General features: G+C 44.3%; 1 protein-coding gene across 1 annotated transcript; it reads left to right on the forward strand.

The window, feature by feature from the left end:
* Nucleotides 1-164: 164 nt before the first annotated feature.
* Nucleotides 165-25,438, forward strand: LOC148142480 (protein DVR-1-like). The gene is made up of 2 exons (XM_087975860.1): nt 165-435; nt 20,056-25,438. The coding sequence occupies exons 1-2, from the start codon at nt 165-167 to the stop codon at nt 20,871-20,873; spliced, it is 1,089 nt and encodes a 362-aa protein (XP_087831986.1). The 3' UTR covers nt 20,874-25,438.
* The last annotated feature ends 880 nt before the right edge of the window (nt 25,439-26,318 follow it).

Here is a 26,318-nt window from a genome sequence, read left to right on the forward strand (position 1 = left end):
ATCCTGGCGGCAGGAAACTTCCTGATCCTGATCCTGATCCTGATCCTGCCCGGAGTGGGTCCCGGTGCTGGGCTCCGGGGGGGGGGGAGAGCGCACTCTGTATCTCATCCCCATGCAAGTGCCGAGGCCATTCCAGCCACAGGCTGCCGCCTAGCCCAGCAGCGATGAGCCGGGTCTGGCTGCTGCTGCTGGTTGTGGTTGGCTCGGGGCTGGCTCCCGGAGCCCGGGGAAAGCTCAGTAAATGGGAGCAGCTGGAAGCTGTGAAAAGGGGCATTCTGGATTCCCTGGGACTGGCGCAGCCGCCGCTCATCCACCACCGAGCGAGCAAAGAGGAGGAACAGAACATGCTGCAGCTCTTCCTTCGCCAGCACAGGGACAGCAACCTGTCCGCCCGCACCAGCAACACCATCCAACAGCGGAGACTACCCGTCAGGGGTGAGTAACCCCCAGAGCCGGGGCAAGGGGGGGACACTTACCCCAACCTGGGGGGGGCTGACACTTACCCCAACCTGGGGGGGGGGGGGGGGGGCTGAGCTGACACTTACCCCAACCTGGGGGGGGGGGGGGGGCTGACACTTACCCCAACCTGGGGGGGGGGGGGGGCTGACACTTACCCCAACCTGGGGGGGGGGGGGCTGACACTTACCCCAACCTGGGGGGGGGGGGGCTGACACTTACCCCAACCTGGGGGGGGGGGGCTGACACTTACCCCAACCTGGGGGGGGGGGGACACTTACCCCAACCTGGGGGGGGGGGGACACTTACCCCAACCTGGGGGGGGGGGGACACTTACCCCAACCTGGGGGGGGGGGGGGGCTGACACTTACCCCAACCTGGGGGGGGGGGGCTGACACTTACCCCAACCTGGGGGGGGGGGGGAGGCACTGTGACTGCGAGACTATGAGCAGTGAAAGAGTGGGTGTGAGAGTGTGGATGTAAGTGTGAGAGCATGACCAATGCTGTATGAGAGAGCGTGAGAGAAAGTGTGAGCATGTCCGAATGTGTGTGTGTCAGAGGCAGTGTGTGAGAGACTGAGCTGAAAAATGTGTTGCTGGAAAAGCGCAGCAGGTCAGGCAGCATCCAGGGAGCAGGAGAATCGACGTTTCGGGCATAAGCCCTTCTTCAGGAATTCCTGAATTAGGAAGGAGACTGGTGGGAATTTTTCAGGAATTCCTGAAGAAGGGCTTATGCCCGAAACGTCGATTCTCCTGCTCCTTTGATGCTGCCTGACCTGCTGCGCTTTTCCAGCAACACATTTTTCAGCTCTGATCTCCAGCATCTGCAGTCACCACTTTCTCCCTGTGAGAGAATGATTCTCACACGTGCTAATGTGCAAGAAGGTGGGAAGAAAATGAGTGCGAGAGTGAGAAACGAAGGTCCCAGAGGACTGGAGAATGGCTAATGTTGTCCCATTGCTTAAAAGGGTAGCAGGGATAATCCTGCAAATCACAGGCCTGTGAGTCAAACATCAGTGATATCTTGATGGAGTTTTTTGAGGAGGTGACAAAGATGATTGATGAGGGAGAAGCAGTCATGTTGTCTACATAGACTTCAGTAAAGCCTTTGGTCACTGGATAAACATATGGATAATAATGGAATAGTGTAGGTTAGATCGGCTTCAGATTGGTTCCACTGGTCAGTGCAACATCAAGTCTGAAGGACCTGTACTGCTCTGTAATGTTGTATGTTCTACAAGGTCCATCATGGCAGACTGGTACAAAAGGTGAAAACAATGACTGCAGATGCTGGAAACTAGATTCTTGATTAGAGTGGTGCTGGAAAAGTACAGTTCAGGCAGCATCCAAGGAGCAGGAAAATTGACGTTTCGGGCAAAAGCCCTTCATGAGGAATAGAGATCTATTCCTCATGAAGGGTTTTTGCCAGAAACGTCGATTTTCTTGCTCCTCGGATGCTGCCTGAACTGTGCTTTTCCAGCACCACTCTAATCAAGAATCTGGTACAAAAGGTGAAGTCAAATGATGTCGGGGTGAAAGAATTGGCTCAGTCATAGGACACAAAGGGTAGCAGTGGATGTCTTTCAGAATGGAAGGCTGTGACTAGTGGTGTTGTACAGCAATCGGTGTTGGACCTCTGCTGTTTGTGGTCAACATAAATGATTTGGAGGAACATGTAACTGGTCTAATTAGTAAGTTTGAGGATGATACAAAGATTGATTTGGAAGAGCCAGCGTTGGACTGGGGTGAACAAAATTGAAAATCACACAACACCAGGTTATAGTTCCACAAGTTTACTTGGAGGCAGTAGCTTTCAAAGCGCTGCTCATGAAGAAGCAGCACTTTGAAAGCTAGAGCCTCCAAATAAACCTGTTGGACTATAACCTGGGTTATGTGATTTTCAACCTTGATACAAAGATTGGTGGAGTTACAGATAGTGAGGAGGATTGTTAGAGGATACAGCAGGATATGGATCATTTGGAGGCATGGCAGAAAAAGGCATATGGAATTTAATCCAGACAAATGTCAGGTGATGCATTTTGGAAGGTCAAGTACAGGTGGAAATTATTACAGTTAACGGCAGAACCCTTAGGAGTGTTGATATGCAGAGGGATCTGGGTGTGCAGGCCCAGAAATGATTGAATGTGGCAGCGCTAGGAAATAAGGTAGTTAAAAAGACCTGTGGCATGCTTGCTTTCATTGGAAGGGATATTGAGTATAAAGATAGACAAGTTACACTGCAGATTTATAGAACTTTAGTTAGCCCACACTTGGAATGTTGTGTACAGTTCTGGTCACCACACTACCAAAAGGATATGGAATCTTTGAGAGGGTATAGAAAAGGTTTACCAGGATGTTGCCTGGTTTGGGGGAATTTATCTATGAAGAAAAGCTATATTGACTGGATTTGTTTTCACTGGAACGCAGGAGGTTGACGGGTGACCTGATAGAAGTTTATAAGGTTGTGAATGGCGTAGATAGGTGGAAAGTATGAGGCTTTTTCCCCAAGATGGACAGTTCTATTACTAGGGAACACAGGTTCAATGTTTTTGGTGGGGGGGGGGGGGGGGGCGGTTTAGTTTAAAAGAGATGTGCAAGGCATGTTTTCACACAAAGGATGGTGAGTCCCTGGAACCTGGTAAGGGCATGGAATGCCCTACCTGCTAACGTAGTCAACACAGCCACATTAGGGAGATTTAAACAATCCTTAGATAAGCGTATGGATGATTTTAGGATAGTGTAGGAGCTGAGAATAGTTCACAGGTCGGCACAACATCGAGGGCCGAAGGGCCTGTTCTGCGCTATATAGTTCTATGTTCTAACACGTTGCCAGAGGTGGTGGTGGAAGCAGACAATAGCAGCATTCAAGAAACATCTGGATGAATACATGAATAGGAGGGAATAGAGGGATATGGATCCTGTTGTTAGGCTCTTTTCCCGAGGTTTTGCACACGAGATTCAATTTGCATACACCAACTTCTGCAAATATTTAAAGTTTATTAAAGCTAGTACAAGCTAGGTGACCCCCTTTGACCCCCTCTCACAGGCAGGTGAAGTCAAGTCAAAGTAAGGCACTGAACAAAGAAAACACATCCCCTTTATTCAGGTCATTTGGTCATGCTTCTAGATACTCTGACCACTCCCCCGCAGTCACATGCCACTGAAGGCAACCCCCAGTCACTCTCAGGTACAATATTAGGATGAGATCATCCTCGGAGATAATGCTATCTTCCTAATCCTGGGGAATCTTTATGTGGATGATTTCCTGATTCTGTAATGCCCCAAGACAATGTAGGTAAGGCATAACTCACTTCCGGGGATGGCTAGAAAGCATTTCTGAATGGAAGAGATTGAATGATAGTTCAATTTGATAATAACAGGAGAGGAGTGGCAAATGTCTGTGTAAATGGAGTGGGGAGTCGTTTGCTTTCTTGCACGAATGTCATCCCCACCCACTTCCAGAATGTTCGCTCAGTGCAGTTTAACTCTTTAATATTACATTAATGTCTAGAGAGATAGTCCCATTTAATCTTTTAACATTACATTCCTCCCTTTTCTCACTCCATGTTAATTTCCCAAAATGGGTGCAGAGAAGAGTCTTAGCAGCTCATTCATAATGATCCCACAGCCCATGTTTAAACAAGTTATTGACACACAACATGCAATGATTATAACAACCAAAATTACTAGTCCGTTACAATAAAGAGAGTTTGAAGAATCCTTCCATTTGGAAACAATTCACCAGTAAAGTCCTTAAAACCCACGGTCCTCAGTGACCACTCCATCCCCTCCAAGTCGAGCGGAAACAAGCCAGTTCTCTGAAATCTCCTTCAGTAAAGTCCAACCTGAAAACAAAACCCAGTCTGTCCTTGCACACCATTCCATGGAGAAATCTGAATTCTTGGATAAGGACAGTCAAAACTTTACAAAACTGACAAGACTCCCACCCTTACGAAGATGCTTCAGATGGAGGATACCAGTGCATCTGGGTGGAGAGTGCAGCATTCGTCTGCTCCCGCTCTGCTGTTAAATGTAACAAAGCCAACTGGCTGCTGGGATGTTGGTGTGATCAGTGAACCATCATATCCCTTAAATGATCAAAGGATAAGGTAAAGCTTACCTGGTTTAATGACCTCAGGAAGGCAACTGACAAAATGCGTACTGACGTCCTCTTCATTGTTGCTAGCTTCTTCACTTTTCATGCTCATAACTGGGGAGCTGATTGAATCCATTGGATCAGGCTGTGGAGGGGCAGGCGGTGGTCTGAAGGTGTGCTTTACCTGTGAATAGAGAACATCTAGAGACAATGTTAGCTGCTTGAAAGTATCTTTGTATTTCCTCTCTCATTCCTTCCTTGCCAAGCTGGTTATCAGTATGAAGACAGTCACACATTTAACTTGAGCTTTTTGAAGAAGTAACAAAGAAGATTGATGAGGGCAGAGCAGTAGATGTAATCTATATGGACTTCAGTAAGACATTCGACAAAGTTCCCCATGGGAGACTGATTAGCAAGGTTAGATCTCATGGAATACAGGGAGAACTAGTCATTTGGATACAGAACTGGCTCAAAGGTAGAAGACAGAGGATGGTGGTGGAGGGTTGATTTTCACACTGGAGGCCTGTGACCAGAGGAGTGCCACAAAGATTGGTGCTGGGTCCTCTACTTTTTGTCATTTACATAAATGATTTGGATATGACCATAAGAGGTATAGTTAGTAAGTTTGCAGATGACACCAAAATTGGAGGCATAGTGGACAGCAAAGAAGGTTACCTCAGATTACAACAGGATCTGGACCAGATAGGCCAATGGGCTGAGAAGTGGCAGATGGAGTTTAATTCAGATAAATGCGAGGTGCTGCATTTTGGGAAAGCAAATCTTAGCAGGACTTATACACTTAATGGTAAGGTCCTAGGGAGTATTGCTGAACAAAGAGACCTTGGAGTGCAGGTTTATAGCTCCTTGAAAGTGGAGTCGCAGGTAGATAGGATAGTGAAGAAGGCGTTTGGTCAGAATATTGAGTACAGGAGTTTGGAGGTCATGTTGCGGCTGTACAGGACATTGGTTGGGCCACTGTTGGAATATTGCGTGCAATTCTGGTCTCCTTCCTATCGTAAAGATGTTGTGAAACTTGAAAGAGTTCAGAAAAGATTTACAAGGATGTTGCCAGGGTTGGAGGAATTGAGCTACAGGGAGAGGCTGAACAGGCTGGGGCTGTTTTCCCTGGAGCGTTGGAGGCTGAGGGTTGACCTTAGAGGTTTTCAAAATTATGAGGGGCATGGATAGAATAAATATACAAAATCTTTTCCCTGGGATCGGGGAGTCCAGAACTAGAGGGCATAGTTTTAGGGTGAGAGGGGAAAGATATAAAAGAGACCTAAGGGGCAACTTTTTCACTCAGAGGGTGGTACGTGTATGGAATGAGCTGCCAGAGGAAGTGGTGGAGGCTGGTACAATTACAACATTCAAGAGGCATTTGGATGGGTATATGAATAGGAAAAGTTTGGAGGGATATGGGCCAGGTGCTGGCAGGTGGGACTTGATTGGGTTGGGATATCTGGTCGGCATGGACAGGTTGGACCTAAGACTTCCCATTTTCCAGCCGTCCCTTTACCTGCGAACATCTGCCTCCAATCGGCTTTTGAAAGTTCTTGCCTAAAACCGTCAAAATTGGCCTTTCTCCAATTTAGAACTTCAACTTTTAGAACTGTTCTATCCTTTTCCATCACAATTTAAAATCTAATAGAATTATGGTTGCCGGCCCCAAAGTGGTCCCCCACTGACACCTCAGTCACCTGCCCTGCCTTATTTCCCAAGAGTAGGTCAGTTTTTGCACCTTCTCTCATAGGTACATCCACATACTGAATCTGGAAATTATCTTGTACACACTTAAGAAATTCCTCTCCATCTAAACCTTTAACACGATGGCAGTCCCAGTCGATGTTTGGAAAGTTCAAGTCCTCGACCATAACCACCCTATTATTCTTACGGATAGCCAAGATCTCCTTATAAGTTTGTTTCTCAATTTCCCTCTGACTATTAGGGGGTCTGTAATACATCCCAATAAGGTGATCATCCCTTTCTTATTTCTCAGTTCCACCCAAATAACTTCCCTGGATGTATTTCCAGGAATATCCTCCCTCAGCACAGCTGTAATGCCATCCCTTATCAAAAACACCACTCCCCCTCCTCTCTTGCCTCCTTTTTTGTCCTTCCTGTAGCATTTGTATCCTGGAACATTAAGCTGCCAGTCCTGCCCATCCCTGAGCCATGTTTCTGTAATTGCTATGATATCCCAGTCCCATGTTCCTAACCATGCCCTGAGTTCATCTGCCTTCCTTGTTAGGCACCTTGTATTGAAATAAATGCAGTTTAATTTATTAGTCCTACCTTTGTCTCTGCCTGCCCTGACTGTTTGACTTGCTTCTGTTCTCAGTTGTACCAGTCTCAGATTGATCTCTTTCCTCACTATCTCCCTGGGTCCCCCCCCCCCCACCTTACTAGTTTAAATCCTCCCGAGCAGCTCTAGCAAATTTCCCTGCCAGTATATTAGTCCCCTTTCAATTCAGGTGCAATCCGTCCTTCTTGTACAGGTCACTTCTACCTCAAAAGAGATTCCAATGATCCAAAAATGTGAATCCTTCTCCCATACACCAGCTCCTCAGCCATGCATTCATCTGCTCTATCCTCCTATTCCTGCCCTCACTCGCTCGTAGCACCGAGAGTAATCCAGATATTACTACCCTTGAGGACCTCCTTTTTAAATTCCTGCCTAACTGTCTGTAATCTCTCTTCAGAATCTCAACCTTTTCCCTTCCTATGTTGATGGTTCCAATGTGGACAATGACCTCTTGCTGGCCCCTTTCCCTCTTGAGAACATTCTACACCCTCTCTGAGACATCATTGATCCTGGCACCAGGAAAGCCCTTCATTAGCCCTTCATACGTCGATTCTCCTGCCCCTCAGATGCTGCCTGACCTGCTGTCCTTTTCCAGCACCACACTCTCTACTCTGATCTCCAGCATCTGCACTCCTCACTTTCTCCTAGAACTTAAACAGATAAATCTCAAATTCTAATACCCTCTAAAATCTTAAAAAATGTGAAAATTAAAATGCACTCTTCTTTGTGTGAAAATCTGCATTAAAAACACTGCACCAAAGATATTTTAATATAATACTCTCATCTGGTTAAAATATGATCACTGACCTAACTGTTTTCTTTAAATAGGCATTGTCGAATTTCGAACACATTAGGGGCTCAAGGCACTCAATCAATTTGTTTTAAGGTTACAAGTTTGATAATTTTAAAAATGACATAATGTTGTACAATTTCAATTTAAAAACAAAATCTGCCCTATTACATAGCCCACAAAACACATTGAACTGTGATCCTAATTCACATGAGGCAAAACAGTTACTCAAAAGGATTTTCAGAGCAACTATTTTCACAAACCAAAATATTTAAATATCAAACACTCTCAGCATGGTACAATTTACATTGAAACTTTCCCCTTGACCCAAGTATTAGTACAACCTTAATTTCAGCATTTCTCATTTTTTTTAGATCATAAGACATAGGAGTGGAAGTAAGGCCATTCGGCCCATGGCTGATGGGCAATTCAACTCCACTTACCCACACTCTCCCCGTAGCCCTTAATTCTTTGTGAGATCAAGAATTTATCAACCTCTGCCTTGAAGACATTTAACGCCTGGCCTCCACTGTGTTCCGTGACAATGAACTCCACAGGCCCACCTCTCTCTGGCTGAAGAAATGTCTCCTCATTTCCGTTCTAAATTGACCCCCTCTAATTCTAAGGCTGTGCCCACGAGTCCTAGTTTCCCCGCCTGACGGAAACAAATTCCCAGCACCTTTCTAAGCCATGCATTATCTTGTAAGTTTCTATTAGATCTCCCCTCAACCTTTTAAACTCTAATGAATACAATCCCAGGATCCTGAGCGGTTCATCGTATGTTAGGCCTACCATTCCAGGGATTATCCATGTGAATCTCTGCTGGACATGCCCCAGTGCCAGTATGTCCTTCCTGAGGTGTGGGGCCCAAAATTGGACACAGTATTCTAAATGGGGCCTAACTAGGGCTTTATAAAGTCTCAGAAGCATGTCGCTGATTTTATATTCCAACCTTCTTGAGATAAATAACATTGCATTTGCTTTCTTAATAATGGACTCAACCTGCCAATTAACCTTTACAGAATCCTAGACTAGCACTCCCAGATCCCTTTGTACTTTAGCTTTATGAATTTTCTCTCAGTTTAAAAAAATAGTCCTTGCCTGTATTCTTTTTTCCAAAGTGCAAGACCTCGCACTTGCTCAGGTTGAATGTCATCAGCCATTTCCTGGACCTCTCTCCTAAACTGTCTAAATCTTTCTGCAGCCTCCCCACCACCTCAATACTACCTGCCTGTCTGCCTAACTTCGTATCATCGGCAAACTTCGCCAGAATGCCCCCAGTCCCTTCATCCAGATCATTAATATATAAAGTGAACAGCTGCGGCTCCAACCCTGAACCCTGCGGGACCCCTGCCATTCTGAAAAATAATCTTTTATCCCAACTCTGTGCCTTCTGTCAGACAGCCAATCCTTAATCCATGCCAGTGGGTCACCTCAAACACCATGGGCCCTCGCCTTACTCAGCAGCCTCCCGTGAGGCGCCTTATCAAAGGCCTTTTGGAAGTCTAGTAACATCCACTGGGTTTCCTTGGGTCTAACCTACTTGTTACCTCTTCAAAGAATTCTAACAGGTTTTTTAGACACGACCTCCCCTTACTAAATCCATGCTAACTTGTTCTAATCCGACCCTACACTTCCAAGAATTTAGAAATTTCATCCGGAACGATGGATTCTAGAATTTTACCTACAACTGAGGTTAGGCTAATTGGCATATAATTGATCCTTGCTTGAACAAGGGGGTTACAACAGCGATTTTCCAATCATCTGAGACTTTCCCTGACTCCAGTGATTTTTGAAAGATCACAGTCAGTGCCTCTGTTATTTCCTCAGCCACCTCCCTCAGAGGTGGACCAGGATATTTATCAATTCTTTTGACCTTTTAGCTTTTCTAGCACGTTCTCTTTTGTAATGGCTACCACACTCAACTCTGCCCCTTGACTCTCCTTAATTGTTGGGAGATTACTCATGTCTTCCACTGTGAAGACCGAGACAAAGTACTTGTTAAATTCTATAGCTATTTCCTTATCTCCCATCACTAGCCTTCCAGCATCCATTTGGAGCGGCCCAATTTCTACTTTTGCCTCTCGTTTGTTTCTTATGTATTGAAAGAAACTTTGTTTCATTTGTAATTATCACTGGCTAGCTTACCTTCATATTTGATCCTTCCTTAATTCTCTCTTTGTTATCTTCTGTTTGTTTTTGTAGTCTTCCCAATCTTCTGATTTCTCAGTGCTCTTGGCCACTTTATAGGCTCTCTCTTTTTCTTTGGTACATTTCCTGACTTCCTTTGTCATCCATGGCTGTCTAATTCTGCCCCCCCCCCCCACCCCAGATAATCTTTTTTCTTTGGGATGAACCTCTGTACTGTGTCCTCAATTACACCCAGAAATTCCTGCCATTGTTGCTCTACTGTCTTCCTCACTACGCTTTGCTTCCAGTCAATTTTCATCAGTTCCTCTCTCATGCCCCTGTAATTACTTTATTTAACTGTAACACCATTACATCTGATTTTGCCTCCTCTCATTCAAACTGTAGACTGAATTCTATCATATTATGATCGCTGCCTCCTAAGTGTTCCCTTACTTTAAGATCTTTTATAAAGCCTGACTCAGAATAGTCTACTCCTTGTGGGCCCCTTCACAAGCTGTTCCAAAAAGCCATCCTGTAAGCATTCCATGAATTCCCTTTCTTTAGATCCACTGGCAGCATTATTCACCCAGTCCACCTGCATATTGACGTCCCCCATGATCACTGTGACCTTGCCTTTCTGACACGCCCTATCTATTTCCCTGGTACATCTTGCACCCCTGGTCCTGAGCACTGCTGGGAGGTTTTTGGCCTTTGTGGTTCCTCAAATCCACCCACACAGACTCCACATCATCCGACCCTATGTCATTCAGTGCCACAGATTTAATTTCATTCCTAACTAACAAGGCAACCCCACCCCCTCTGCCCACGTCCTTGTCTTTTCGATAAGTTGTAAATCCTTGGATGTTCAACTCAGTCCTGAACCCCCTGCAACCACATCTTTGCATTGGCTACCACATCATAATCATTCATGATGATTTGTGCTGTTAATTCATCTACTTTTTTTACAAATACTACGAGCATTCAGGTAAAGCGCCTTAATGCTAATTTTCTTATCCTCATGATTTCCAACACCTCTAGTAATATGTCCTAAGTTATCATTCCTTTTTGCTTCATTCCTAGTCTGCCTTGAACTTAAACCCTGCACATGTGCTAACTTGCTGCTTATCTTTCTACTTGACTCCATACTCTATGTTGCTTTCCCTTTCCCTTCCCCCTGACTCACAAGTTTTTAGTACTAATGACCACACTATTTATCCTTTTCACCAGAACACTGGTTCCAGATCAGTTCAGGTGGAGACCGCCCCCCCCCGGTTCCAAAACTGATGCCAATGTCCCATGAAATGGAATCTCTCTTTCCCACACCAATCTCTTAGCCACGTGTTTATATCCCTAATTTTCTTACCCCTCTGCCAATTAACACGTGGCTCGGGCAGTAATCTGGAGATTATGACCCTCGCGGACCTGTTCTTCAATTTCCTTCCCAGTGCTTTATATTCCCCAAACAGGTCCTCCACCCTAGTCTTGCCTATGTTGTTAGTGCCAACGTGGACCACAACAACTGGATCCTCCCCCTCCCGCTCCAATATCCTTTCAAACCAGTCAGAGATGTCCTGCACCCTGGCACCGGGCAGGCAACACACCATGCAGGATTCCCAAATCCAGCTCACAAAGGAAACTATCTGTCCCCCTAATTATAGAATCCCCGATAACACCTACTCATCTTTTTGCTCCCCCCTCTTGGATGGCCTTCTGCACCATGGTGCCGTGGTCAGCTGGCTCATCCTGTCCACAGCCTTTTCCCTCATTCATATAGAGAGCAAAAATCTCATACCTGTTGGACAAGGTCAGGGGCTGAGGCTCCTCCCCTCCTGAGCTCAGAATCCCCCTACCTGCCTCACTTACAGTCACATCCTGTTGTTCCTGATCACTAGCTGAATGTGAATTACTTAATCTACTACTTATCTACTAATTAAGTAATTACTGAATTACTTAATCTTTGAAGAGCCTCTGGTCAGAATTCTTCACATTTCAACGTAGAGGAAAAACCGCACACAATTGAGACCCCCCTCAGTTCGCCCGATGATGGTCCATGCAATGGAAAACAAGGAGTCAAAAAGATGGAGGAGGTGGCCCCAAAAGGTACATACCAGAGTCGGACAAAAATTAATCACGTCTACAGACTCCGAATTAACCACTATGGCACAGGACAAAAAAACACAAACACTGGTCCAAGCTCCGCAAACCCCACAGCATCTGGCACATGCAAAGACAAAAAGATCACGAAAACATCCTGACCTCGGTGGAAACCAGACCGAGGAACTCCACCCCACCAGCGGACGAGGCAGAGAAGGAAATAAAGACCAGCAGTACCCCTTCGACAAAATCACACCCACAAAATGAGAAAAGCCTCACAGCTGAGCACATGGCACCGCAGTCCATGCTACTCCCCTCTTCCCCAGAAGAAGGACTCTCAGAGTCAGGTTCACAGCAGAAAAACCTCGGACAAAGCCTCCCTAGTAGTCAATGCACTTTACTGTCGGGATCCGAGCAGAGCAGCTCCACCTTCTCCCCCTTTTCCCAGTAACGCTGTGCCGTCCCAAAAGTACTTCTCAGAGGAGGTCTAGGGGATAAAGGCGATACCACCAAATTTAAGTACCACCAAATTTTGTTTAGATATTGTTCTTTGAAGTTCCTGGTCCCTAACTTTTTTTTTGCTCTGGAGCATAAAACCTCGTGTCTGTAGAGGACTTGAAACTCCCTTCACCCCAGTCGCTTATTCAGTCCACCTGGAAGCTCCGTGTGTGTTGGAATCCCACTGGTGCCACCAAATGTTAAGCTCTTTTCCCGAGGTTTCGCATACAAGATTCAATTTGCATACACCAGCTTCTGCAAACATTTAAAGTTTATTAAATCTAGTACAAGCTAGGTGACCCCCCTCTCGCAGGCATGTGAAGTCGAGACAAAGTAAGGCACTGAACAAAGAAAATATATCCCCTTTATTCAGGTCATTTGGTCATGCTTATAGATACTCTGACCACTCCCCCACAATCACATGCCACTGAAGGCAACCCCCAGTCACTCACAGGTACAATATTAGGATGAGATCATCCTCGGAGATAATGCTATCTTCCTAATCCTGGGGAATCTTTATGTGGATGATTTCCTGATTCTGTAATGCCCCAAGACAATGTAGGTAAGGCATAACTGACTTCCGGGGATGGCTAGAAAGCATTTCTGAATGGAAGAGATTGAATGATAGTTCAGTTCGATAATAACAGGAGAGGAGTGGCAAATGTCTGTGTAAATGGAGTGGGAGTAGTTTGCATTCTTGCACGAATGTCATCCCCACCCACTTCCAGAATGTTCGTTCAGTGCAGTTTAACTCTTTAATATTACATTAATGTCCAGAGAGATAGTCCCATTTAATCTTTTAACATTACACTGTAAGTGAAGACAGTTTTAGTATGAAAGAGCAAAATGTGTTGGTGCATACTTGGAGGGCCAAAGGATCTGTCCCTGTGCTGTATTGTCCTTAGTTCTGTTCTCTGAATATGAGACGTAGGGGGAACGAGTATTGGTCTAACAGTGTTACACAGGGTTGACCAAAATGGGAGTAAGCATCTCGAATTGGATCATGAGCTGAAGATTTGGGGTTATGAACTCCAACGAAACATTTTATGCCAAGGAGCTCTGTCCTCTTCAATCTTTTTATCATTCACTCATGAGACGTGAGCATCACTGGCTGGGCCAGCATTTAGTGCCCATCCCTAGTTGTCCCTTGAGAAGGTGGGGATGAACTGTCTTCATGAACCACTGCAGTTATATGCTGTAGGTAAATTCACAATGCCATTAGAGACAGAATTCCAGGATTTAGACCCAGCAACACTGACATATATTTCCAAGTCAGGATGGTGTGTGGCTTGGAGGGGAACTTGCAAGTGATACAGTTGGATAGATGAATGTCTGGATGGGTACAGCTTCAAAATCATTCAAGCTTGATGCCACCCAGGACAAAGCAGTTCACTTGATTGGCACCACATCCACAATGCTTCCATTCCCTCCACACCGACACTTAGTAGTAGCAGTATGTACTATCTATAAGATACACTGCACAAATTTACCAAAGATCCTTAGACAGCACCTTCCAAACCCACGACCACTTCCATCGAAAAAGTAAAGTTGCCATCACCAATCCTCAGATGAGGGGACAGGCTGAGAAGGAAAATCCTTTGTGGCAACATCAGCCAGTGCAGGAATTGAACTTGTCGCCCTCATAATGGAAGGATGTTGCAAAACCTGAAAGGGTTCAGAAAACATTTACAAGGATGTTGCCAGGGTTGGAGGATTTGAGCTATAGAGAGAGGCTGAACAGGCTGGGGCTGTTTTCCCTGGAACGTCAGAAGGCTGAGGGATGACCTTATAGAGGTTTATAACATGATGAGAGGCAAAGATAGGATAAATAGACAAGGTCTTTTCCCCTGGGGGGGCGGTGTCCAGAGCTAAAGGGCATAGGTTTAGGGTGAGAGGGAAAAAATTTAAAAGAGACCTAAGGGGAAACCTAAGCAAAGAACAAAGAAAATTTACAGCCCAGGAACAGGCCCTTCAGCCCTCCAAGCCTGAGCTGATCCAAATCCACTGTCTAAAACTATCGCCCATTTCCTAAACATCTGTATCCCTCTGCTCCCCACTTCTCATGCATCTGTCCAGACGCATCTTAAATGAATCTACCGTGCCTGCCTCTACCACCTCTGCTAGCAACGAGTTCCAGGCACTCACCACCCTCTGTGTGAAGTATTTGCCGTGTGTATCCCCCTTAAACTTTCCACCTCTCACCTTGAAAGCGTGACCCCTCGTTATTGAATCCTTCACCCTGGGGAAAAAGCTTATCTCTATCCACCCTGTCTGTACCCTTCATGATCTTGTAAACCTCAATCAGGTCCCCCCTCAATCTCCTTTTTTCTAATGAAAACAAACCTAACCTACTCAACCTCTCTTCATATCTAGCACCTTCCATACCAGGCAACATCCTTGTAAACCTTCTCTGCACCCTCTCCAAAGCGTCCACATCCTTTTGGTAGTGTGGTGACCAGAACTGTACACAGTATTCTAAATGCGGCCGAACCAAAATCTTGTACAATTTTAGCATGATTTGCCAGCTCTTATACTCAATACCCCGTCCATTTAAGGCAAGCATACTATATGCCTTCTTGACCACTCTATCCACCTGTGCAGCAACCTTCAGTCCACAATGGACCCAAACTCCCAGATCTCTCTGCTCATCAACTTTTCCCAAGGCTTTTCCATTTACAGTTGAGTTCGCTCTAGAATTAGACTTCCCAAAATGCATCACCTCACATTTGCCTGGATTGAACCCCACCTGTTACTTTCCGCCCAACTCTCCAGTCTATCTATATCCTCCTATATTCTTTGACAGTCCCCTATGCTTTCTGCTACTTCACCAATCTTTGTGTCATCTGCAAACTTACTCATCAGACCAACAATGTCGTCTTCCAGATCATTTGTGTGTATCAGAAACAACAGTGACCCCAGCACTGACCCCTATGGAACACCACTGGTCACCTTTCTCCATTTTGAGAAACTCCCTTCAACTACTACTCTCTGTCTCCTATTGCTCAACCATCCAGCTTTATCTACCCAGCTAGAACACCCTGCACACCATGGGACTTCACTTTCTCCATTTGTTTACCATGGCGAACCTTATCAAACACCTTACTAAAGTCCATGTATATGACATCTACAGCCCTTCCTTCATCTAACAACTTGGTCACTTCCTCGAAGAACTCTATTAAGTTGGTAAGGCACGATGTCCCCCCGCACAAAACCATGTTGCCGATCACTGATAAGCCCATTCTTTTCCAAATATAAATAGATTTTATCCCTCAGTACCTTCTCAAGCAACTTTCCCACCACTGACATCAGGCTGGTCTGTAGTTACCTGGAATATCCCTACTGCTGTTCTTGTGTAGGCGGACAACATTAGCAACCTCCAGTCCTCCGGCACTTCCCCTGTGTTTAAAAGATGCCACAAATATATCTGTCAGAGCTCCAGCTATTTCCTCTCTCACCTCCCTCAGTAACCTGGGATAGATCCCATCCGGTCCTGGGGATTTGTCCACCTTAACATCCTTTAGCCTACCCAACACATCCTCCCTCCTTATGTCAGGGTGATCCACAGTAAACAACCTTCATCTCTAATCTCAACATTCATCATGTCCCTTTCCTCAGTGAACACTGATGTAAAGTAATCATTGAGAATCTCACTCATTTTCTCAGGTTCGACACACAATCGTGCTTCCTTATCCTTTAGTGGACCAACCCTTTCTCTAGTTACCCTCTTGCTTCTTATATATGAATAAAAGGCCTTGGGATTCTCCTTAATTCTGCTCACTAAAGTTATTTCATGACCCTTTTAGCCCGCTTGATTCCTTGCTTAATATTGGTCCTACTCTCCTGATATTCCTCCAAGGCCTGTTCTGTTCTTAGCTGCCTAGACCTTATGTAGGCTTCCCTTTTCCTAGAGTCATAGAGATGTACAGCATGGAAACAGACCCTCCGGTCCAACCCATCCATGCCGACCAGATATCCCAACCCAATCTAGTCCCACCTGCCAGCACCCGGCCCATATCCCTCCAAACCCTTCCTTTTTGTATAGCCATCCAAATGCCTTTTAAATGTTGCAATTGTACCAGCCTCCACCACTTCCTCTGGCAGCTCATTCCATACACGTACCACCCTCTGTGTGAAAAGGTTGCCCTTTTGGTCTCTTTTGTATCTTTCCCCTCTCACCCTAAACCTATGCCCTCTAGTTCTGGACTCCCCCACCCCAGGAGTCTAACTATCATATCCATGCCCCTCATGACTTTCCTCTTGGCCAGTCGCACGATTTTTCCTGTTATCCATGGTTCATGAATCTTGCCTTTCCTATCCCTTGTTTTCAAAGGGACATGCACTACCTTTGAAAGCCTCCCACATATTAAATGTGGACTTCCCTTCAAATAGCTCCAACTCCACATTTCCCAGCTCCTGCCGAATTATGATATAATTGGCCTAGGCCCAGTTTAGTACTCTTCCATTAGGCCCACTCTCATCTTTGTCTACGAGTATTCTAAAACTTACAGAATTGTGATCACTATTCCCAAAGAAATCCCTCACTTGCAACTTGTACCACCTGACTCATTCCCCAACACCAGGTCCAATACGGCCCCTTCCCTTGTCAGACTATTGACATACTGTTCTAGAAAACTTTCCTGGATGCTCCTTACAAATTCTGCCCCACCCAGACCTCTGACACTAGGTGTATCCCAGTCAATGTTGGGAAAATTAAAACCTCCCATCACCACCACACTCGACATGTTGGCTTGACATCTTTCCATAATTTGTTCACCTATTTGTTCTTCTACCTCATGCTCACTGTTGGGAGGCCTGTAATACAGCCTTAACAATGTAACTGCACCCTTCTTATTTCTCAGCTCTGCCCATAATGCCTCACTGCTCAAGCCCTCCATAGTGTCCTCCTTTAGCACAGCTGTGATAGCATCCCTGACCGAAATACAACTCTTTCCACCCCCTTTTACCTCCCTTCCTGTCTTGTCTGAAGCATTTATAACCTTCAGGGATTCCTGAAGAAGGGCTTATGCCCGAAACGTCGATGATGCTGCCTGATCTGCTGCGCTTTTCCAGCAACACATTTTTCTACTCTTCCACTTAGTAATGCTAACTTCATGATCCTGTTCCTTACTGTCTCTAGTTTCCACTTTGCTGTCTACTAGTCTTCTCTTCTGGTTCCCAGCCCCCTGCCACTTAGTTTAAACCCTCCACAACAACAGTAGCAAAAACTCCCCCAAGGATATTAATTCCAGTCTGGTTCAAGTGTAGACCATCTGATTTGTAATAGTCCCACCTTCTCCAGAAATGGTCCCAATGTCCCACAAATCTGAACCTCTCCATCCTACACCATCCCTCAAACCACATGTCCATCCTGCCTATTCTTTCATTTCTACCCTGGCTAGCACGTGGCACTGGTAGCAATCCCGAGATCACTACCTTTGAGGTCCTCCCCTTTAACTTCTCTCCTAGCTCCCTGAATTCTGCTTTCAGGACCTCATCTCGTTTTTTACTTATATCGTTAGTGCCTGTATGCACCAAGACAACTGGCTGTTCACCCTCCCCTTTCAGAATGCTCTGCAGCCGATCGGTGACATCCCTGACCCGAGCACCTGGGAGGCAACGTAGCATCCGGGAGTCCCGTTTTCAGCCACAGACCCACCTATCTACTCCCCTCACAATAGAATCCCCTATGACTATGGTCCTACAAATCTTTTTCCCGCCCTTCTGAACAGCAGTGCCCGCCACGGTGCCATGATCTTGACAACTGCTGCCCTCCTGAAGAAGGGCTTATGCCCGAAAGGTCGATTCTCCTATTCCCTGGATGCTGCCTGACCTGCTGCGCTTTTCCAGCAACACATTTTCAGCAACTGCTGCCCTCCCCTGGTGAGCCATCTCCCCCAACAGTATCCAAAACGGTATACCTGTTTTGGAGGGAGATGACCCCAGGGGACACCTGCACTGCCTTCCTACTCTTTCTCTGCCTTTTGGTCACCCATTCACTGTCTCCCTCAGCAATCCTAACCTGCAGTGTGACCAGTTTACTAAACGTGCTATCCCCGACCTCCTCAGCATTGCGGATGCTCCACAGTGAGTCCATCCGCAGCTCCAGAGCAGTCATGTGGTCAAACAAGAGCTGCAGCTGGACACACTTCTTGCAAGTTTAAGAGTCAGGAACGTCAGACACGTTCCTAGGCTCCCACATCAAGCAAGAGGCACATGCCACGGGTCTGAGGTCTCCTGCCATTGTAAGCCTTAGCTTTATATTAACTAATTAAAACAAACTATGCACTTAAATATATGAAAGAAAAGGAAAAAACCGTACCTTACAGAGTCCTTTTTTTCTGGTTAGAGGAGGGAGTTTTGTGGGAGGGAGATACTACACGTGTAGTATCGCAGCTTTAGCCGCTGTCCAAATATACTAAGTCCTTACCTTCCTGGAAACCTCCTGGTCTCCAACGTCACCTCCACTCTGTCTCCCACTGCTCCCGGACAGGAATAACACTAAAGGGTGGTGTGTGTATGGTTTGAGCTCGCAGAGGAACTGGTAGAGACTTGTACAATTACAACATTTAAAAGGCATCTGGATGGGTATATGAATAGGAAGGGTTTTGAGGGATTTGGGCCAAGCGCTGGGAAATAGGATTAGATTAGTTTAGGATGACTGGTCATCATGGACAAGTTGTACCGAAGGATCTGTTTTCGTGCTGTACATCTCGATGATTCTATGACTACCCATTATTGGTATCACTAACCAGCTGTCCAGGTAACTGAGTTAAACCAACCAAGCAGCAAATACATGGGAACACCACCCCCTGCAAGTTCCCCTCGAAGCCACTCACCATCCTGACCTGGTAATGTATTGCTGCTCCTTCAGTATCACTGGGTCCAAATCCTGGTATTCCCTCCCTAATGGCATTGTGGGTAAACCCACAGCACATGACATGCAGCAGTTCAGAAAGCAGCTCACAACTACCTTCTCTAGGGATGGAGATTAAATGCTGGCCAGCCATCGACATCCACATTCCATGAATGAGATTTTTTAAAATGCATGTGGGAGAGTGTAAGAGTCAATAAGTATGAAAGGGAAAGCTGGAGTATGAGAGTGAAAGAGTACAAGAGCAAGTTTATGTGAATTTGGGAGATTATGAATACATTCTCTGAGTGTTCATGTGAAATTAAAACACTAAATGTGAGCTTGTGAGACTGAGTGAGTGAGCGAGAGAACGAATGAGTGACCGGGAGTGATTTAGCGAGGTGAGGGGGGTGAGTGAGCAAGCACAGCTCGGTTAGAGCTGGAGCTGGCATTATAGAAACCTCACACTGATGAATGGTGCAGATTATTGACTTCATTAACACTGTGGTCTCCTCAAGCTGGGTGAGATTTTCTGTGTCCTCCTACTCCCCTGTCTTGGAAGCATTACATTGTTGAGAATGCACCTGATCTAGTGCCTTGTCAATGCTGGGAGATGCTTTGCAGAATCAGGAAATGAGCCAGTTGTGACAGAATCTCCCTCTGTCCGGCCAGAGTGTTACTGCAGTCTACAGAATGCATAGAACAGTTTGTTTTCTGTTAGTGGTGCCAGTATTCCCTGTAAAAGCCGGTGTGTTATCCTGCTGCTGATAACCTTGGCTCTGACTGCTGTTTGTTTGTATTTCTGTGAATTACTTTTACACCTAATTGTTCTCCCCACAGTCGAAACAGCCAGGAACAGTGGAGCGACTACACGTAGAGAGAGACAGTTTACTGGAAAGTACACCCTCAGTATTGCCAGGACTAAGCTCCTTTACCCAGGTTTAAAGGTGGTACGTGCTGAATTAAAATTTCACAAACGTCTCCAAATTGCCCAGCATCTGGAAAAGTTAAATTGCAGTTCAGGAAGGTGGGCGAATGTTTACAGGATGTTGGAGCACAGGAATCCAGGGGGAGAACATTTGGAACTGATCGATTCCAGAGTCATACACTCTGGGCCCATCACTACGTTCATTCTCAATGTCCAACCACTTATCCAGCTCTGGGTAGATAGTGGACAGCAGCAAGTCCAAATGCAGCTCGAATTGTCCTCACTTCACCCTGACACGTTGCTGCTGAGCTTAACCACAGATTTGAACAATGATCTGAGATTGGAAATCGAGACTGAGGAACTACAAAGCATCAGGAGAGCGCGACGAGCAACAAGTTCAACTGAGGATTGTCTCAGGAGACAGAAGAACTGCTGCAGAAAGTCTTTGCTGGTGTCTTTTAAAGAGATTGGGTGGAATGATTGGATCAGAGCACCAGAGTCCTACAATATGTATAACTGTGTGGGATCCTGCCGTGCCAATTACAAACCGGCCAACATGCACGCCATGATTAAATCTGCCATGCACAAGCTCTCTGGTGGAGCCAGACCAGCGCTGTGCTGCAATCCTGCTGCCTATGAACCAATGACACTGCTACACTATAGCAGCGAGGGAAAGCTCACACTCACAGCCTTTGATAACATGATTGTCACCAATTGTCACTGCTCCTGATATCACTGGCACTCATCCCATCATTATTCACATTGCCCAATAACACGTCACTATCCACACTGACCAATCACCTGTTGTCATCAGTGTTTACAATATATTCTCCATTTAAGATTATTACTGGTAACCTGTCAACTTGGATGGAAGATTGAATGGCTGGTAGAATACAGAAAGGACGCTTTTCAGGTTGGCAAGATGAGCCAAGTGGAATATCACAGGGGAATATGCTGGCCCCTCAATTTTTTCCAAATTATTGCTTTAAATTAGGGAATTGGCCAATCTTCTCGTAATGCTGGTCTGTCATCCCTACACCACGATCTCCTACTTTGTGCAATGTCCTTTTATGTGGCACGTTATCCAATGCTTCCTGAAAATCCAACTCAAATGTTCTTTTTTATCCACTGCACGTTACTCCTTCAAATAATTCCAATTAACAGCTAAATACAATTGCCATTCGACAAAACCATACTGATTATTCTCAATACGCTTAAGACTTACCAAATGTACATTTATAACCTGCCTATTGATCAATTCTAATACCTTCCACATGACAGACATTACACTATCTTGTCTACAGACTCCAGTTTTCTGCCTTCCTTCTTGAATAGAGATGTTATATTTGCTACTTTGCAGTCTGACAGAGACTTTCCTCAATCTAGAGTATTTTGGAAAACTACGATCAACACATCTACTACCTCATTAGCAATGTCTTTGAAGATTCTACAGTAAGTCCATCATGCCTCGGAGACTCAATAAACTGTACTTCCATCCATTTGCTCTCTATTGTGTCCCTAGTGATGATAATTTCACTATGTTCCTCTTTTCCTTCACCCTCCGGCTTTACAGTATTACTGAGACTTTTTGCACCTTTAATTGTGGAGACAGGAGCAACATTTTATTCATTATGGCACCTTTTCTCTACTATCCTCTATTAACTCCCAGTGCTCACCCTCCAAAAGGTCAACACTCAGTGCTGACTTTTTAGATGTCTATAAAAACTCTTGCTATCTGTTTTTACATTTCTAGCTTCCTTCATGCCCTAACTGATTTGACTTGATTAAAGTTTTTATTCAGCTTCTGACATTCTTAACATTCTGACCAATCTTTTGAACCACCACTCATCTTTGCTTAGTTATATGTGTTCTCTTTATGTTTTGATGCTTTCCCTCACTTATTTAGTTAATCATGCAATGTGGCTCCTCCCTTGGAATTTTCCTTTGTAGTAGGAATGAACTTATTCTGAGTATTCTGAAATATCTCTTAAATATCTACCATTACTTCTCTACTGATCCTAGTCTAATATCTCAGTTCATTTCAGCTAGTTCACAGCTACATTGTGCCTTTAAGTTTAAAGTATTTGCCTTAGACTCACTCTCCCCCTTTTCAACTGGATTATAATTCAATCACATTCTGATTATTGCTGCCTAGAGGTGCCTTTACTCTGAGGTCAGTAATTAATCGTGTTCACATTGCACAGTCCCAAGTCTAATACAACCCACTCTCTAATTGGTTCCAGAATGTGCTACTCTAGGAAACCATCTTAAAAGCATTCTATAAACTGCTGCTGTTACTCTGAGGCTATTTTTGCCTATAGGATACTTCTAGTTTACATATGGATTAAAATCATCTGATTATTGTCATTCATTTATCACAATTACCCAATATTTCATCTTATATCATGGTTCCTGTCGGGGCCTATAGAATATTCCCAATGGTGACAGCTTTCCCCTAATATTCCTCAGTCTTCACCCAAACCAAGTTTTCATCCTGATCTTCTGATCCAAGGTCATCTCTACATAGAACATAAAACGTTACAGCGCAGTACAGCCCTTCGGCCCTAGATGTTGCACAAATGCCATTCTTGATTAACAGAACTATCCCTCCATCTTTACCAAGCTTCCTATTCTTCTTGAATATCATAAATCCCTCCATTTTCAGAATTCAAACCCTGTATCCTGCAGTTATGTCTCTGTATTGGCCATCAGATTGTATTCATTCATTTCAACGTGCATTATCAATGCAGTTACTTTATAATGATTGCTATAGACATTCAGATAAAGAGACTTTAGTTTTTTTTGCTATTTTGATATGTAAAAAGGAAACATTTTTTGTCTGTTAATCTCAGAAATAGAGATCCTAGTAACTAGGAAGAATGAAGAGTTGAAGGAAATTGGTACAAATAAGAGAATTATACTGGAAAAATTAATGGGACTGAAAACCAATAAGTTTCTGGAATAGTCTACATCCTAGAGTGTTCCAAAGTAGCTGCAGGGATAATTGTTGCCTTGGTGATAGACTCCATGAACTCCATAGATTCTAGATTGGTCCCATGGGTAAGATGTTAAATGTCATCCCTTGACTTAAGAAGGAAGTGAGAGAGAAAACAGGAAACTATAAACTCTCACAACAGAAGCAGGGATAATGCTACAATTTGTTATAAAGGATAAATGGACATTTGGATAAAAACAATCTGGGCACAGTCAGCATGAATCTGCAAATGTGAAATCATATTTAACAAACGTGTTGGAGATTTTGGAGAATGTAACTAACAGAATAGATAAAGGGGAGTCGTATATTTGGATTTTCAAAAGGCTTTTGATAAAGTCCAACATTTGAAGTTGGTCAGCAAAATTAAAGCACATGGGCTTGGAGGTACTGTACTGGTATGGATTAATGATTGCCTAACTGACAGAAAACAGAGAGAAGGAATAATTACATCACTCTCATATCGACAGGCTGTGACTAGTCGGGTACCACATGGAGCTGGACTTGGGACCCAGCTGCACTATATGTATCAAAGATGGTGGAACCAAATGTACTATTTCCAAATTTGTGGATGTTACAAAGGGAAACATGAATGTAAGGTTATCCATTCTGAGAGGATTAATAGATGTGCAGAGTCTTTTTTAAAATGGTAAGAAGTTGGAAGGTGTAGAAGGCCTAGGTTTCCTTGTCAATAACTCACTGAAGGCTAACATACAGGTGCAGCAAGCTATGAAGAAGGTTAATGAACTCTTTTTACTAAAAGGATGGGAAATCTTTGGAATTTTCTACCACAGAGGACTTTGGGCATTCAGTCTAGGAATATGTTTAAGATAGATCTAGATAAATTTCTGGTTATTGATTACCTAAAAGGTTAAGGGGCTAATGTGAATAAAAGACATTGATCAGGCAGGATTATATTAATAATGGAGTGGGCTCAATGCCCTGAATAGCCTACTCTAGTTCCTATATTTTGTAGCATTGAGTCTTGAATTCTGGTCTATTCTTAGGTTTTTCTTTTTTCAGTCCTTTCCTGCTCATTTCTGACCTTCATTTTCCACATGAGCATTTTTCTTCCCTGCCACAAATCCATCCCTTATTTTGTTACAATCACCCAAACTTGATCCTCAACCCCATTGTTTAGTTTAATGCCTTCTCTACCTCCTTAGATTTGCAGTTAACAAAATCATCTATGTCAGCACAGTTCACTCTAAACTGTCCCAACCATACAGATCCCATTTCCCCCTGTTTCAGCACCAGTCCCCCAATGAACCAGAACAACTTATCTCATACCTTCATCCCTCTAGTCTTATTTGACTTGTGCCAGTTCGCAGAGATTATTACCTTTGTGATTCTATTTATTAATTTAGCTTCTAACTTCTCATATCATCTCAACAGAACCTCTTTCCTTATTGAACTTGTGTCATTGTTATCATGACCATTACCACTGCTTCCTCCAGTTCCTACTGTACGTTTCTTTCTCACCAGACCTGTAGTCCCTAATCCGTGTCATGGGAAGACAACACAGGTATCTGGAACCTTGCTCTTTGCTGCAGACAATAGTTTCAATTTCCTTCACTGTACTGCCCATACAATCCATAGTAGTGTCCACACTGACCAATGACCAATACGTGTTCATAGTATCCTATTGCCTATCAGTATCCACGCTAACTAATCAATTATCAATGTTCACATTGACTAATCAGTGTCCACATTATCCAATTACCTATCCATGTGCAATTGTTACAATTCCCCACCCCCCTACCCCACCAAACCACTGACCAATCACGTGATCCAAATGCTGCCCAGATTCCAAAACCACATGGTTGAAATGGCAGTTGAAATATGTTTGTGGAGGGGCCTCTTTATGACGCCATTTAATAGTTCCCCAGCTCAAATGACATGACAAATGATTTACATCTTTCCAAAGAGCACAAATTCCTTATTTCCCTCCTCCTGATTGTTTAGCCTATGGATGGGCTGGGCTGCAGGAGGAGGTCAGGTCCCCAGGGTCTGTCTCTCAGTGTCAGCAGGGAACGATCCATAAGGTGGAGTGGGGGAGGGTCAGTGGATGCCAAGCCTACAGGGTTAGCCCCACAGGGTCAGGAGGTGTGAGGGGCTTCAGTCCTGTAATGTCATCATATTTGATATTTATTTTAAAACTGTTATTTATTGTTTATCTTTAATTTATTGAAGTGTCTTCTTGGTTGATCAATCAACTATTTTGTGATGGGAATTGTTTGAAAATTATGCATATTTTGTCAGTATTTTATACAATTTTACAATAAAGTATTTAAGTAAATTAATAGCATGAATTCTGTGATTTTTTTTTCTCTAACAGAGAAACCATAAAACGGAATCCAAAGGTTTTATTTTTAGTGTGTAACAGTGAACAGTTTCTCAGAGGAACCTTTGGACTGAAGCAACATTGATCATTTTACCAGGAGGAAGGATGGGGATATTAAAGAAACACATTGCATTGGGATTTATGAAGGAAAAAAGTGTTTATCAAAGCTGTGTTTAAAAAAGGAGTTAGCTGGCACATGGAACAATATTGATATAGAGAGTTAGGCAGGAATTTAAAAAGGAGATCCTTGAGAGTAGTAATATCTGGATTACTCTCGGTGCTATGAGCTAGTGAGAGTAGGAACAGGAGGATAGAGCAGATGAATGCATGGCTGAGGAGCTGGGGTATGGGAGAAGGATTCACATTTTTGGATCATTGGAATCTCTTCTGGGTAGAGGTGACCTGTACAAGAAGGATGGATTGCACCTGAATTGGAAGGGGACTAACATACTGGGCAGGGAGATTTGCTAGAGCTGCTAGGGGTTGGGGGGTGGGAGCCAGGGAGATAGTGAGGAAAGAGATCAATCTGAGACTGGAGCAGTTGAGAAACGAAGTGAGTCAAACAGTCAGAGACAAAGCAGAGAACAATGTAGATAAATGATAAATTAACTGCATTTATTTCAAAGCAAGAGACCTAACAGGGAAAGAAGATGAACTCAGGGCATGGTTAGGAACATGGGACTGGGATATTATAGCAATTACAGAAACATGGTTCAGGGGTGGACAGGACTGGCAGCTTAATATTCCAGGATACAAATGTGTCAGGAAGGATAGAAAGGGAGGCAGGAGAGGAGGGGGAATGGTGTTTTTGATTATGGATAGCATTACAGCTGTACTGA

Source organism: Chiloscyllium plagiosum, unplaced genomic scaffold (genome assembly GCF_037043375.1).
Source record: "Chiloscyllium plagiosum isolate Xiang-an unplaced genomic scaffold, Cpla_swu_hap1 HiC_scaffold_28, whole genome shotgun sequence".
Lineage (NCBI taxonomy): Eukaryota > Metazoa > Chordata > Chondrichthyes > Orectolobiformes > Hemiscylliidae > Chiloscyllium > Chiloscyllium plagiosum.

Bases quoted from the DNA above. Each gene is read 5' to 3' on its own strand.
- LOC148142480 (XM_087975860.1), top strand. From the start codon at position 165: ATGAGCCGGGTCTGGCTGCTGCTGCTGGTTGTGGTTGGCTCGGGGCTG. The intron at 436-20,055 runs GTGAGTAACCCC...TTCTCCCCACAG, and splicing joins GCGGAGACTACCCGTCAGGG to TCGAAACAGCCAGGAACAGT.